The sequence below is a fragment of the Rhipicephalus sanguineus genome, chromosome 10 (assembly GCF_013339695.2).
Source record: "Rhipicephalus sanguineus isolate Rsan-2018 chromosome 10, BIME_Rsan_1.4, whole genome shotgun sequence".
Lineage (NCBI taxonomy): Eukaryota > Metazoa > Arthropoda > Arachnida > Ixodida > Ixodidae > Rhipicephalus > Rhipicephalus sanguineus.
The window spans coordinates 6678243-6692039 of record NC_051185.1 but is presented as its reverse complement, the minus strand read 5'-3'; the positions used below and the strand labels follow the sequence as shown (position 1 = coordinate 6692039).

The following is a 13797-nucleotide window of genomic DNA, read 5'->3' as shown; positions in this document are numbered from 1 at the left end:
CATTTTTTGTGCTGGATGCTCGTTTCAGTTTTTAAGAAACGAGTATACAAATCTAACCAGGGTTAAGTGTGAGAATTTTTGGATGGTCTTAGCTCATATAAAAACGACTGTGGCTGTATTTTGACACTTTTCTTTATGGGAAAAAAAGATATCCAGGCTATAAAATGTTAAAGGGGCGTTAAAGAGACAAACGAGCTCAGCTGCATTGGTCAACTACCCTTCTATCAACAGCTCCGCTCTTGCAACACGTGAACCTACGCAGCTGCTGCTTAATGTTTTGCAGCTAATGATGATTGAACATGTCTGAGCGCTTTGTAATGGGTGGGCCTTAAAACACCCACTCATTGCGCAATTCACATGTTTTGATGCCTGACGCGATTCTATGCTTCTGCCATGCAATATTACATGCGTTAAGGAGACTCCTTCAACTACAAGACATTCATATAGTGTTTTTTCCAAAGCAGTTTCAAGCAATAGCGTGGCTCTGTGGTAGAACACCTGCTTGCCACGCAGACAGCCTTGGTTCGATTCTCACTCAAACGAAAGATTTTTATTTTATTTGCATCTGTCTCGATTTTTCAGTCACGGACACAACGATTTTTGGCTCACAACCAACGACGCCTACACTGACGCCGACATTTCTGTGGAACGAGCTCTCTAATGCTATTGTGTTAAAATCTGCGACATCTCATTGAGGTATAGGAGCTGGTGAGTGTGAAACAAAAAAATTTAACTTTAACTATGATTTTTCTTATAATAATAAAGTTATCGTGAAAGTAACTCAATAGAGTGAGTTCTCAGATTACATTTTATCAGTTTAAACTGATGTCATGTATCCCTTTAGTGTGCCTAAACAGCATATTACAGATATACATATATTTTTTCAATTTATGCTGCCATCAACTAACATTGTGTCCCACTGAAACACACAGTTCACTTGTACATGTTTCAATAATATTAAAGTAAGTTAGCAGCAATGTTGGTAAGCGTTTGCAACTCTAAAGAACATTGAGCAAGGTGGTGAAAGCACTTTAGATTATATAGTCACTACTCAGCAGCACCTAGTTGTCTCGAGACTGCGGATTCTTTCAGTGCAAGGACCTTCACATTTGTGGTGCATTTACTGTTGTTAGAACACTCAAATTTTTGTACCTCTTTTGCTGTCACTAATCTCTGATCATGCGTGCAAACATTCACCTTTTTTTATTTCTTTGTTGTTGAACTTGAATTGAGCCGTTCTCCCTGAAGAGGAATAAAATCAAGAACACAGAACATTTCAGTTCAATAACCTGCTTCCGGGACTGCCATTTCTCTCTGAAAGTAATTTCTAGGACTTCTTCGGGGTAGCTATTCTTCACAGCTGAGGCTGGTATTTTTCATCAAGCTTAGGTTCTGCAGGTTGAGATCACTCGCAACTTCGCAAGTCAATTCAAGGAGCCTTAGTAAACACCTCCGCGTCAGATGGGAAATATAATGCACTATCATGATGCTGATGATGATGTGGTAAGAGAATTTCAGTTGGATGCACCAGTTTGGCACTAATTTCTTGCCCACCTGGCTTTTCAGTTTAACTTGAACTGACAAGAAATATTTGCACTTTATACAAATGCATACAGCACTCAAATCAGGTATTATTGTGGGAGCGACACAACATTACTAAGGTACAAAACTAAGTGCAATCAAGAGAAGCATTTGAGCAGTATTGTTTCACACAACACAGGTGATCATCTCATTCAGTAGCATGGTTTTGCTGCAGTCTAAAAAAATATACGACTCAGAGACAATACAATATCTGTATTAAATTCCACTGCTATATGATATGTGGAAAAAGGGCATGTTTGAAAATATTAATACAACATTTATACTTGGTAAGGCTTGTCTTTAAAGAGACACTACAAAGAAACTCCACATCTGTTTAGCACAAAAGTGTGCCTTTGAAAATCTAATTTCTTTTATCAATAATTAGCTGATTACTAGAAGTAAAAATCAATGTCAGTCATTTATTTAATGGTGTCAGAACTCAAGAACTGTTATGTTGCTGTGACACTGCAGGTTTCATTGTATTTTCTCGTATTCAGAATGTTGTGGCAAAACAAAAAGTGCAGGGACGGAAATACTGCTCCGAAGTGTAATATTTGTTAGTAACTGCTCTGAACCTGCTCCAAAATGGCGCTGGGAAAATGAAAATGGTGAACTGTGTGACCATCCAGTGAGCCTAAACGAAAACAAAAACAAGTTGTATACTATCTAGTATGCAGCTTGTACACTAGCTGTGTACTAGCATATTGACAATGCCACATGTACTGGCATGGTCAATATATATCTGATTTAGCTGTATATTTGTACCTGAGAAGCAAGATTATTTTGGTGAAATGTGTGTGAGATTAGTTTGATATCACACTGATTACTAACTGCTGCTGTGACAACTTTGATGTGCGACCGATTACATTTACCACTTTATCAGCTTTGACCTCATTTATGCCACAAGAACTGACATTTTAAGTGTACAGCTCATTTAGCTTACTTTTTTTTTTATTTTCAATGCTGGCTACTTTGGTGAAATATGAGAATAACGTACTGCTTTGAACTCGTACGGATTATAAACTGCTGCTTTGGCAATAGTTACATGTGATTGTGGCTACTTTTGTAATTTGGTGCTCAGCTTTATCGCTTTTATATCATTTCTGCCACAAGCACTGGTATAATAAATATATGTTGCTCATCTTACTGTGTGTTCAATGACCATCCGATTAATTATTTGTTTATTGCAATTTGATGAGATTATTTTATGTCCAATAAGTATAATAATAAATATTAATATTGTTGAGATGCTTAAATGATGCTTTAAACTCCAGGAGTCGTTTGGGACATTTTGCCACCTGCTCCAAAAACACCAATAGCTGCTCCAAAGTGTCATTTTTTCTGCTCCAAAAACACTTACGGCCGCTCCAAAGCACCATTTTTTCTGCTCCAGAATCTGCTCCAAAAATCGAAATGTGGCCTTCCTTGTTCCTCTTTCTCTCGCTTTCCTTGCTTGCTGTCTCTCTGCTTCTTTCTCTTTCTTCGTTTCTCTTTATTTCTTTTTCTGTCTTGCTCTGTTTCTTTCCATCTCTTTGTGTCTCTTTCTATCTTTTTATGTCTTTATTCCCTTTATTTCTCTCTATTTTTATTTTTCTTTATCGCTTTCTCTTTCTTTCTATCTCTCTCTTTCACATGTTTCACGTGCTCTACTTCATTGAGCAGAGTTTTCGTTTAACGCCCGCACCTGCTGTACTCGGCAGTGGGGCTTGCCCAATTCCTGTGGCGCATACCCACCTGTGATTTTCTGTGACGCCAAAGTTTTCACGGCCGGCTTAAACGGCTCTGCCGTTAATTCAGACTTTTGCAGGTGCTCTCAAAATCCACGATGTCTTGGTAAGTGAGTGCAGAAACTCCCAGAACAGTGTTGCAACTTCTATTTTGCTTCTTCACCTTTTCTAGCTCATCAAGCCTCTTCCCATGGGAAGTGGCTTTTTTATATTGCATATGGATAATTTACAAACACTCTCAAATTTACTTTACTCCTTAGAAGCTCTTTTGAACACTATCAGATTCTGCAGTCTTCACTTGAACACTGCAGCAATGAACAAGTTCGAAGCCAAAAATATACTGCTACCAACATTCGCGACTTTCACACTTTGTTTATTCATTTATAAGAGAAACTGTATCAAAAACTGTATTTAAAACATAGCTCACATCTCAATTAAAACCACACTATTACAACACTTTCATTCTGCTGAAATGAGTGGCTTAATGTAGGAAATGTGAACCACAAAACAAAGTTTGCTTACAAAGGGTTTGAGAGAACTGGGCACAGTAAAACCAAGCTGAACTTAGCGTAAACCATTTCTCTGAATATTCTTGAGTAAGTAATAAATAGGAACATTAAATTAATAACATCCGTATGAATATTCTTTTGGCACTGCAATTGTGTTGGCAGGCCAAAAAAATGTTTGCCGATGAATTGCACACAACACAAAATGGAAAGTGCTATTCGGCAGTGTCCTGGTGTGGCTGCAATTAAGGCCTCGTTCACCACAGGTACGGTGGGCTGTGTTGTCTTCTACACAGCCAGTCTTCAAGAGGTTATACATTCAGCTTTTCAGCACTTGGCAATAACACAGCATGAAATTCTCTTCATTTCTTACAGTTCTTCTGTTGCAAACTACACGGGGTGTTCTTCACAACACTTAGAAAACTTCATTTTAAAAAATAGGAATGCTACATATGCTACACAATGTGCATATTTGTAGTTACATTACTCAGCAATGTACACTTTCAGTGAAAGTCATTAGAGCAATGGCCAATCAATGACCAAGTTCAACTGTCATTTGAGCATTTTGGGCACAAACTTGCATTACAGATAGGGGATGGTTACGTACTGTTCAAGACATGGTTGTTGCTGTTGAAGAACTCTTATCACGTGCCAAAATATATTCTGTATAAACTTGATCCTGTCATGGTATTGAAAGACATGAAACAGTACATATCACCTTTTTGAATTTGAAGATTCGAGCCAGTCATGTATTCCTGCTCTTTAAAACCAACCTGTTTGTAAGAATTTTGCCTATCCAGTGCATCTGACCTACCAGATACCCAATGTTGTACTGCTTGGGACACCCATTAAGCTTTGCTGTGTTAACCACACCCCATCACGCACACACACAGATATATTTTCACAATTTATATTGCGTTTAGTTGGCCATGAAGCAACAGTAGAGCACAATGGTTGCAATGGAAGTTTCCAAGTTCACTGGATGTAAATAGGCTAGTTAGCTTTCAATATTAACCTTAAACTTTAAAACATGTCTTTCGTCCATGTCTGTAATTAGTGTTACAATTTAACTTAAGAAAGTTGCCAACTTTCTGTTTTACATTTATGCTAAAATTTTCCTGGACATCTCATTATTACGTAATGACAATTGAAACAACCGTCACTATATAAAAATGCGTAGAAGCCTCAGCATTCCTACCAAAGCTAGCAGCGAGATCGAGGTGAATGCATTCGAAGTAAAATTTAAACCTGCGTTGCTAGCACTGTTACAGTATATGTAATACGATACTGCGCCAATAAACTTAGCATCTTGAAATGTATAAGAAGGCAGGCTGCATTTTCCCAAAGAGGAATCCTGTAGAGTTAAAACCATGTATGTAGAATGTGACTTGCCTCACCTTCTCAGTAGAACAAAAGCTTGTCCAAACACTCTACTCTCCATAGCTGCACCATGCATCTAACACACGATGGTTTCGAGCAATTAAAAAAAAAGATGAAAGAGAGAAACACAAACCATACAGAGGGAAGTAGAAAGCCCCTAGAACGCACTTGGCTAATTTTGTAATTGAGTGACCTCGGTTAAATGGCAGCAAATGCTGGGAGAGAGGTACCAGAAACCAAATTAAATATTGATATAAACGGGAACAGCTGACAAAAGATTCATTAAATGATTATAGCACCAGTGACCACACAAAACCAGCTCAACAATTCCTGCTAAGCAGTTCTTGCTTTCAAGATTGCTATTGAAGCATTCTTATCTTTGAAATGCAAATAGCAGCAAGTGTTATTGTTATTGCAATATGTTTGCATACAAAAAGACTAGTAAAAGTAGAAGTGTGCTAACCTAAACCAGAGATCCTCTTGAATATCGGCCCACGTGCTAAACATTGAGTAACAAGTAAATATATTGGTGCAGAAAACAGAAGCAGCGCTACTAGTGCACGTTTCATTTGAAATCCTGCATGCAGGGATGACATAGAATGTGGGGTAAAATATCAAAACATACAAAAAAGGAAGAACATAAAGACCACTTAAACAGTATGAATACAAATGTTCAATAAAAGAAATGATATCCAAGCATGCCGAGTTGCCGTACGAAGCTAACACATCTCAAGTGTAGCATCATGGTCTTTGGTACACACATCCATGGCAAATTACGCACTGACCGAGTTTTCTGCACTGTCCAAGGCTGGATCATGTACATGTGTCCCAAACAGTCAATAATTTAGTGCTGTCACAGAAAAAAGGCACAGTAGCTCTTGTGAAGCAAGATACGAGAGGTGCAGCTGTAACAGTAACGAAATGAAGAGTGGGATGGGATGCTAGCATAACCTTTTCAAGAGTCAGAACCAAGATGAACGATGTTGAGTCAGAGTCCTCTGATCAGCTTTTCTGGTCACAAAACTGATATGGAAAAGCTTATTATGCAGCCGAAAAAGCAGGAATGTGTTACAGCAGAGAGTGTAACTGTATGCACATTTAAGCTGGCAGAGTAAGCTTTTGTAATGGGACAGCACAGGCAGTGGTGCATTCGTGTGAATACCACTAAGCGTGCAATTCCAGGAAGAAAACAGCTGCGTAGAAGTCCCGTTACCAGAAAAGAAGTCATCAAAAGATTTTGGTTTTTCATCATGAAATGCGGTTAGGATGTCGCAGACCAGTTAACGTTAACTGGCTACAAGGGCTACAAAATTAAAATGTCATTGTGCTCTCATATTCCACACTGACAAGAGCAGGTTTGACTAGCTACTGCAGTGCCTTTCTGCAGTTTCAATATGTTTGGCATTCATTCTATGTACAACATATTTATAATGTACTTTTTACAGGCCCTAAAGTTAGTGGCTGTATTCACATATGGGCATCAATGGCAATGACAATGCAGTATTTTTACATCATGGAATCAATGAACGACCCAAACTTTTCCTGTCATTTGGGCATGCAGACTATTTCAACTTGCTGTTGCCCGATGCGTTCTACTGGCGGCATATAAAAGCATATTTTACAAGCCCATTCTCTCGAGTGAAATTTCCTTTTGCCCACATTAGGTGATAACAATGCAAGTATTTATGTTAAATGAATTTAGCATGACTTCAAGCTAAAAGATTGAACTGCTTGCGAATACTGTTATGCCCATTTGTAAATGTCCTTTATGCACATCCTCGTGTGTATGGTAATACGCCAGGTGACATCAACAACGAAATGTGCTTAGCAACAAGAAATTTGTATTCCTACTGAGGGCACAGAGTTTGCTCACCGACTGTTATGCAAGCTCTGCACAACAGCAAACAGCTGTAATGACTAATTTGCCAATGGCTAGCCTTTTTCTTCAAGGAATAGGTCTGTCAATCAAGCAAACTCCTATGTAAGACACTCAAACGTATATGTTTTCGAGGCTGCTAAGACGTGATAATTTATCAAATGCCATTCATGCCCCAACAGTACTGACACATGTGAACGCAGTGCTGCCGAAAGTAGCACGCTCATGCGCCCAACATTCACATATGAGGTCTGTGCACAAAAGGAAATCTACGCTTGGGCAAAGGCATAAAATGCGAATGGCATTATATTCCCAACTGCACAACAGTTTATGATGCTTCACCACCGCAACTGATCTTGCTGAAACACTGGAAGCAAAGTAACAATGCTCATACTCGAAACAGCAATTTCACTAGAATCACAGTTCCAATATAGTCAGAAGTGCCAAGCTTTATACTTATGCGATGATGATCGGTGTTTTGATGAAGCAATAAGCTAGTTATGCTAGAAACAGTAGTTGTCGTTACCATGAGCATCCTCACTGTTAACAGGTGATGCCAAGTGGTGCGAACCACAATGAAAGTGATACTAGGTGCACACACCACTTAGCACTCAAAACCAGCCAAAGATACCACTATGTGCATGAGAAAATAAACAGTAAATGATTTGTGATTTTAGATGCAGTAACGGCTCTGGTTTGTCCATGCATAGCAGGTACGAGAGGAAACAAAAGAATGTGGGTCATCCAAACTGCTCTGCTGCATCATCTTGTGCCAGTCCTGGTCTTAAGTTGCGATTTTGGGGCAACCATTCTTATGGTCAAAGAAGCAGGAAAGGACAGTCCAACAGTCCATTCCTGCACAACACTCCCAACAACTGTGGAATGTTGTCAGAACAAACCAAGTTTACACAGTTTGCAATGCATGCTGCTTTTCTGACATCACCTCATGCTTGACTTTCGTGAACGAAACAATTTTGTTTTTCCATTGGCTGCTGAGACCTGGTGATGCAAACACGTTTGATGACAATCTATACTAAGATGAAATTAATGTGTGAAGTGCAGCCTCAAAACTGGAATGCTGAACCATTAGGTGTCATAGCATAGCAGCTTAGTCTAGGGTGCCTCGATGCCAGCGTTACTTTGCACAGGATGGTGAAACCCATTGACCATGCTGCCAAAAAATTGGTTCAAACAGTGGAGTTATCACGTTGCGTGATGTTGCCATATTGGGTCAAACAGTGGATGCTGTCACCACCCTGTATGAAGAAACGCTGGCATAAAGGCTGTCCTAGCTTGGTCAATACCTCAGCATGATCTATAAGTTTCTACCCCAGGACAGGGTGTCCCCTTAAGTCACCAACAATGCACCAATAGCTCGGAACCAGGTGCAACTTGGTCAAAGCGCAAACAGCACCGACCTGGCCAATCAGTCTACAATGCCGATGACACAACAGCACCAACCAAGTCTCCATTAGGCATGGGAACTGTCCGGTCGTTTTTGCCGAGGACAGCCAACAGATCGCGCACACACTTCACTTTCTCACGGTCCACACTTAGCTGCTCCTGCTGCAATGCGACCCGACGTTCTTCCAGAAACACCAACCTCTGCAGTAGGGAAGTGGCATCAGCATGAGAGGAAGAGCTATGGCGTGCTTTCTTGGCACTGGGCTCATCATGCTCGGGTGGCGTCTGTGTGTGCACCGAATTGCAGCAGCGCAACAACTGCAAAAGGAAGTACAGGCAAGAGGGGTGTGGTTTCACAGAAGGCTACATGGTTTTTACACACTTAGGTTATATTCAATGTGTGCCGAAATCTGAACAGAAGCATTATTTTTTTTTTTTCAATTTCAAGTCCATTCAATTCACCCTGCACTACCTGAACTGGTTCATGGCGGTGCTGTCGTTGTGCAGGGAATGTTTCAGAAAGTGCAGCAGGAATGCAGCGGCAAAACAATACAAGAGTGCAGATTTTGTGCGACACATCTCCTACGGTAGGTTGTCTCACGAGTTGTGGCAGTTGCGATTCGTGAAAGTCGGCGCCGCTTACATTGCTTAGAAAGTGCAATCATTTGAAACTACAGGAACAAGTTCACTGATGTACTTGTAAGACGCCGTTATTATAGACACAAATGAAGCTGTCTTTGTTGTCTGCTGCGTTTCCAGCCATCTTGTTCTGCAAGGATTCGGCACTACCTCACAAGGAGGTGCAGGAAATTTGTGAACTAGTGCTGCCTGACGATCGTGCCCTTTTTATTTATTTTTATTTATTTATTTATTTATTGGTACTGCAACCCTTTCCGGGGTTTTAGCAGGGTGGGATGCAATACATGAAGAAAATATATCATAATGGCACTCAAAAATATATATACAGGAAGATGATTACAATAATTTACAACACGCACACACTAAAGACGAACAAATTCAGGCTCAATTCCATAGCAAAGCATTTTTCAAATGTGTAAATGAAACAAAACAACAGGCAACGGAGGTGTAATACACACAGTATATACAAAAAATAACTCATTATGTTTAGCCATCAAGAAAGGATGAAAATGCTGAAAAAGAATGTGCTCGAACGATGGTGCTGCTAAGGTTATTCCAATTTGTGACTGTTCGTGGGAAAACAGAATACTTGAAACAGACGTTACGAGTACGGAAAGGAGTGATTGTTAGTTCATGCCTTTGGCGCGTTGAATAACCGGATGAGAACAAAATCCATTCACTAACGTTGACGTTATAGTGCCCCTTAATTAACTGATATAGAAATTTTAATCGTGACGAGCGGTTTCTTTCTGCTAACGGCATTAGGTTAGCGCGAGCTTGCAGTCCACGTACTGAACTGCGTCGGAAATCGTTATAGATGAACTAATACCGTGGTGCCGACACCACCATGTTGAACAGGTTCACAAAGTGCAGGTAAAGTGAATGGACCTTTCACTCTCATTATGCATCATGTTCACTGCATCATACAGACGCAGTGAACCATGCCAAAATTACAGTACATTCATTATGTATCGCGCACAAGAAAGCAGTTCATAGAAATCTATATGATATACACATCTCACTCCTCATGTTTAGTGTGAATAGGCTCATCTGTGTCACACCTACAATGCTTACATGGAAAAGTAAACAATGTCATGTTTGCAGCCAAACTATGGAGCGAAGCACTGCACACAAACATTGCAGTCACACTTTGTACCACTGTATACCACGTGCTTCTTGCACCCATAAGTATGCAAGCACAAACTGCCAAGTTCCAACACTACTAAATTCTGTAATGAGATGTGCTGAATTGAGGACCTTAGTACTTGTCTAGCACAGCAGCATTATCTTAACTCCTGGACGCTTTCCGCGTAACATGGTTGTGGGAAACAAGCCACAGCACGATGTGGATGCGGGCAGTTTCCAGCACTTACCTGCAGTTCTTCCGACGTATCCCGCGAGCTAGTATGTGGAGGTTGGGGTGGCTTCACGGGTGTGATGGAGACTTCGCGATTCAAAGCCACGATGGTAAGACCGGCCGCTGGCTGGCTGATGCTGACCGGGGATACCATGGACGTCATAGTAGGCGCCTGCGACCGATGCGGGGTGTTCTGCTGCAGGAAGGTGTCGGTCGTGATAGAGCGCACGCTCGCAGGAACGATTTGGAGTGGCGGAGGCTCCTGCGACGCTGGCGGGCGCAATCGCTCCACAGCTCCGAGCGCTTTCAACGCGGCTAGTTCGTACGGCTTGAACGGCGTCGACCGCTTTCCCTGGCGCAGATCGGCAACAATGCCCGTCCACTTGCGGCGGACTTCCTCTTCGGTCCTCTTGAGCCGCTGAGACACTTCTTCCCAAGCGAGGCGCTTCGAAGTGCCGTCGATGGGGCCCAGTAGCACAGAAGCGCGGCCCGAGATCAGTTCCACGAGTTGGTCGACTTCACTTGTAGTCCACAGAGGCTCGGCTGAAGTGGACGAAGGCTGTGGCGGGCTAATGCTGCTAAAGTGCGGCTGCGAGAATGGTTGACGCCTCGGCGTTGTTCTTAGCCGAGCGAAACCGCCTCGATTCGGCTCCATCTGCGCGCGATGACCAACGTCCCGGCAGAATCATGGGCCACCTGTGTGTCCTTTCGCGTTGTCCAAACTACACACAGCGGGCTCACGACACGCTAGCGAGCGCGCGTTGCAGAGCGCGTTCTTCCGTATAGCGCCTGTTGCGAATGCACCGGCGAAGAAGCGCGGACAGTAGCTGTAACTGCTGTAGTGTCAGAGAGTGTCACTGAACACTTGTGTACGCAATCAAAACAAGGCGCGCTCTCATACGGAAAAAATAATACGCGTTTCCGCAACTGCCCGAACAGGGCTACTAAGCAGATGTTCTCTGGTTAAGTGGGTTAAGCGGTTAAGCGCTAAGCATTCTAAACAAAATCTGATTCTAACCCTTCCAACAACACAAAACACTTGCGTTAACTAAGGTGAGTACTGTGGCTAGAAATTGCGCGCATCGACGTAAAAAAATAATCATAATTAACACATATCAAAACAAAAGATCGCCCGTTAAAACATTTCAACCAATGCAGCCTTTGTTTCGATCATGGCCTCCGAGACGCCGCGCAATCTCGGAGGCCATGTTTCAATAATGGCATAGAATTCCTGAGACCGCTGTACGACGCGACGCTGTTGCCCTTGTTGGTTCCGAAACTGTAACCACAGAAACGACGCGACCGTTGCGATCTCGGAGGCATGGACCAATGCGGGACGTACTGGGTTCGATTCTCAGTGGCGCTCGGTATCCATCGGTTTTTCTAATGGAAAGGGAGGTACCCCGGCTTGGTGCTCGGTGTTGTGGGTGGTGGTGGTTTGAGGAGAGGAAAGACGCTTATATCTGCAACCCACGAGGACAAAACGCGCAACAAAACGCGCATCAAGGCACCCTACCTGGAAGCATCGGCGGGGAGAGGGGAAGGGGGAGTGAAAGAATAAGAGAGCTGGAAGGAAGCGAGAACTCTACTCACCTTCTCGAGAAATAGTACCGAGCGCCAGCTAGGCCGCGGTACCTCTCTCTCCATCAGAAAAACCAGTGGGAGTCACTGGGAATCGAACCCAGGTAACGAAGGAATCGAAAAGTAACAGGGATGCAGCTGTAATAAAAAAATGAGGTATATGAGGTGGTGCGAGGGATTTGGAAAGGGGTGATGGTTCCCGGTTTAACGCTTATGAGATCAGATGGTTCAAGCAAAGAGAGAGAGAGAGAAAGGAAAGACAGGGAGGGTTCAAGCGAAGTTGGAAATTAAGCAAAGTGGTGTACGAAGCCTTGCTTTGGCAGCAAATGGGAATACACCAAATCAAGGATACAAGGTGACATGGGATGGTCATCATTCGAGAGTAGGGAAGTTAGGCTAGCAGCAAGCTAGAACTTAAGTAGCGATTGAGAAAAATCGGGGAGGAGTGGTAGGACTAGGAAAGTTCTCAGCTACTTGTAGATGAGGAATGTTGATACAAAATGGAAGAAGCAAACCTGAAAAAAAAGGCAGTAGTCCTGTGATGCTCTAGCTAGTTTTCATCAATACAGCGCCTGGTCTGGCCAATGTAACAATTCCCACAGGCAAGGGCAATGTTGCACACCGAACCAACCTCACATTCAATGAGGGCTTTGGTGTATACTTTATATTGCAGGCTAACCTCCTCTTGTTTACGTTGACTAGATGGCACATCTTCCCATTTTTCTGGGGCTGAAAACGCAACACGTACCCCACACCTGCCGCTAACCCTCTGGAGGTGGTGCGACACCCATTTCCACCACTGAATTGGAGCACATACTCACTGAATTTGGTGTCACAGGTCAACTGATGTGCGGCACATATTCAGTTACCCAAGTTGGCAGAAACGGTTAGAAACAAACATAAAAGGCTCCTGAAAAAGTGTGCGAATGATCCTAGGTACACTAATCATGTTAGTAAAAACAAAATACTACCATTTACAGTTTCAGAGGGCTGAAGGCATCTCTGCTGCAGCTGTTTTCATGGTTAAACAAAAAGTGAGATGCAGGCTATTCTCAGCAAAGCAGGCACTTTTTCCAGTAGTTAAATACCCTAATCGAAAAAGAAATGAAGCCTGATTATTCAAAGGAAAGGAAAGGAATGGCTGTGCAGCCCAGCGACAGAGAGAGGAAAACGTAATGCAAAGACAGGGTGGTTAAAACCTTCAGTTGGCTACCCTGTACATGAGAACGGGAATGGGGGTGTGAAGGAATGAAAGAGGAGTAACAGCATAACTCAATACGGGAGGATGTGACTTGCCCTACTGTTATTACATTCGTTCATATCGTCATTTGTTTGCCGTCACATGGGGAAACCAGTGGCATTTGATAAAAACAACATTCACAATTGAAAGAGTTCAAGGAACTTATTCACATTTAATTCGGGAATGAATGCATAGTCTCTATGCTAATGACTTTTTTTTTTTTCTAATCTACTATGTAAATAAAAATAGCTTAATTTAAAAATGCAGTTTGTTGATTGCTATTGCATGGTCAAGGAAATGAGCTTGCATGTTATATAGTACTACAGCATCAGGAGGTCTCAAAGTTAGAAACTGTCAAGGGGACCTCCTATCATTAGTGGGTACATATGTACATATGATTGTGGGTACAGTCACGCTGTTCTCACACTCCATTGGCTCATTGGCAATGTTGTTTTTCATTAGGCTCCTGGTTCGACTTGGTTTATTTTGTGCAGCTTTGACAAACA

General features: G+C 42.2%; 1 protein-coding gene across 1 annotated transcript; it reads right to left on the bottom strand.

Annotated features, from left to right (window-relative positions):
* Positions 1-7021: 7021 nt before the first annotated feature.
* Positions 7022-11287, bottom strand: LOC119406906 (uncharacterized). Its single transcript, XM_037673682.2, has 2 exons — positions 10487-11287; positions 7022-8792 (listed from the first exon to the last, which is right to left on the bottom strand). The coding sequence occupies exons 1-2, from the start codon at positions 11123-11125 to the stop codon at positions 8502-8504; spliced, it is 930 nt and encodes a 309-aa protein (XP_037529610.1). The 5' UTR covers positions 11126-11287; the 3' UTR covers positions 7022-8501.
* Positions 11288-13797: the final 2510 nt, after the last annotated feature.

Excerpts from the sequence above, each read along its gene's own strand:
- LOC119406906 (XM_037673682.2), bottom strand. The coding sequence starts at position 11,125 with ATGGAGCCGAATCGAGGCGGTTTCGCTCGGCTAAGAACAACGCCGAGG. Across the intron at positions 8,793-10,486 it reads ATACGTCGGAAGAACTGCAG|TTGTTGCGCTGCTGCAATTC; the intron begins GTAAGTGCTGGA and ends TTCCTTTTGCAG.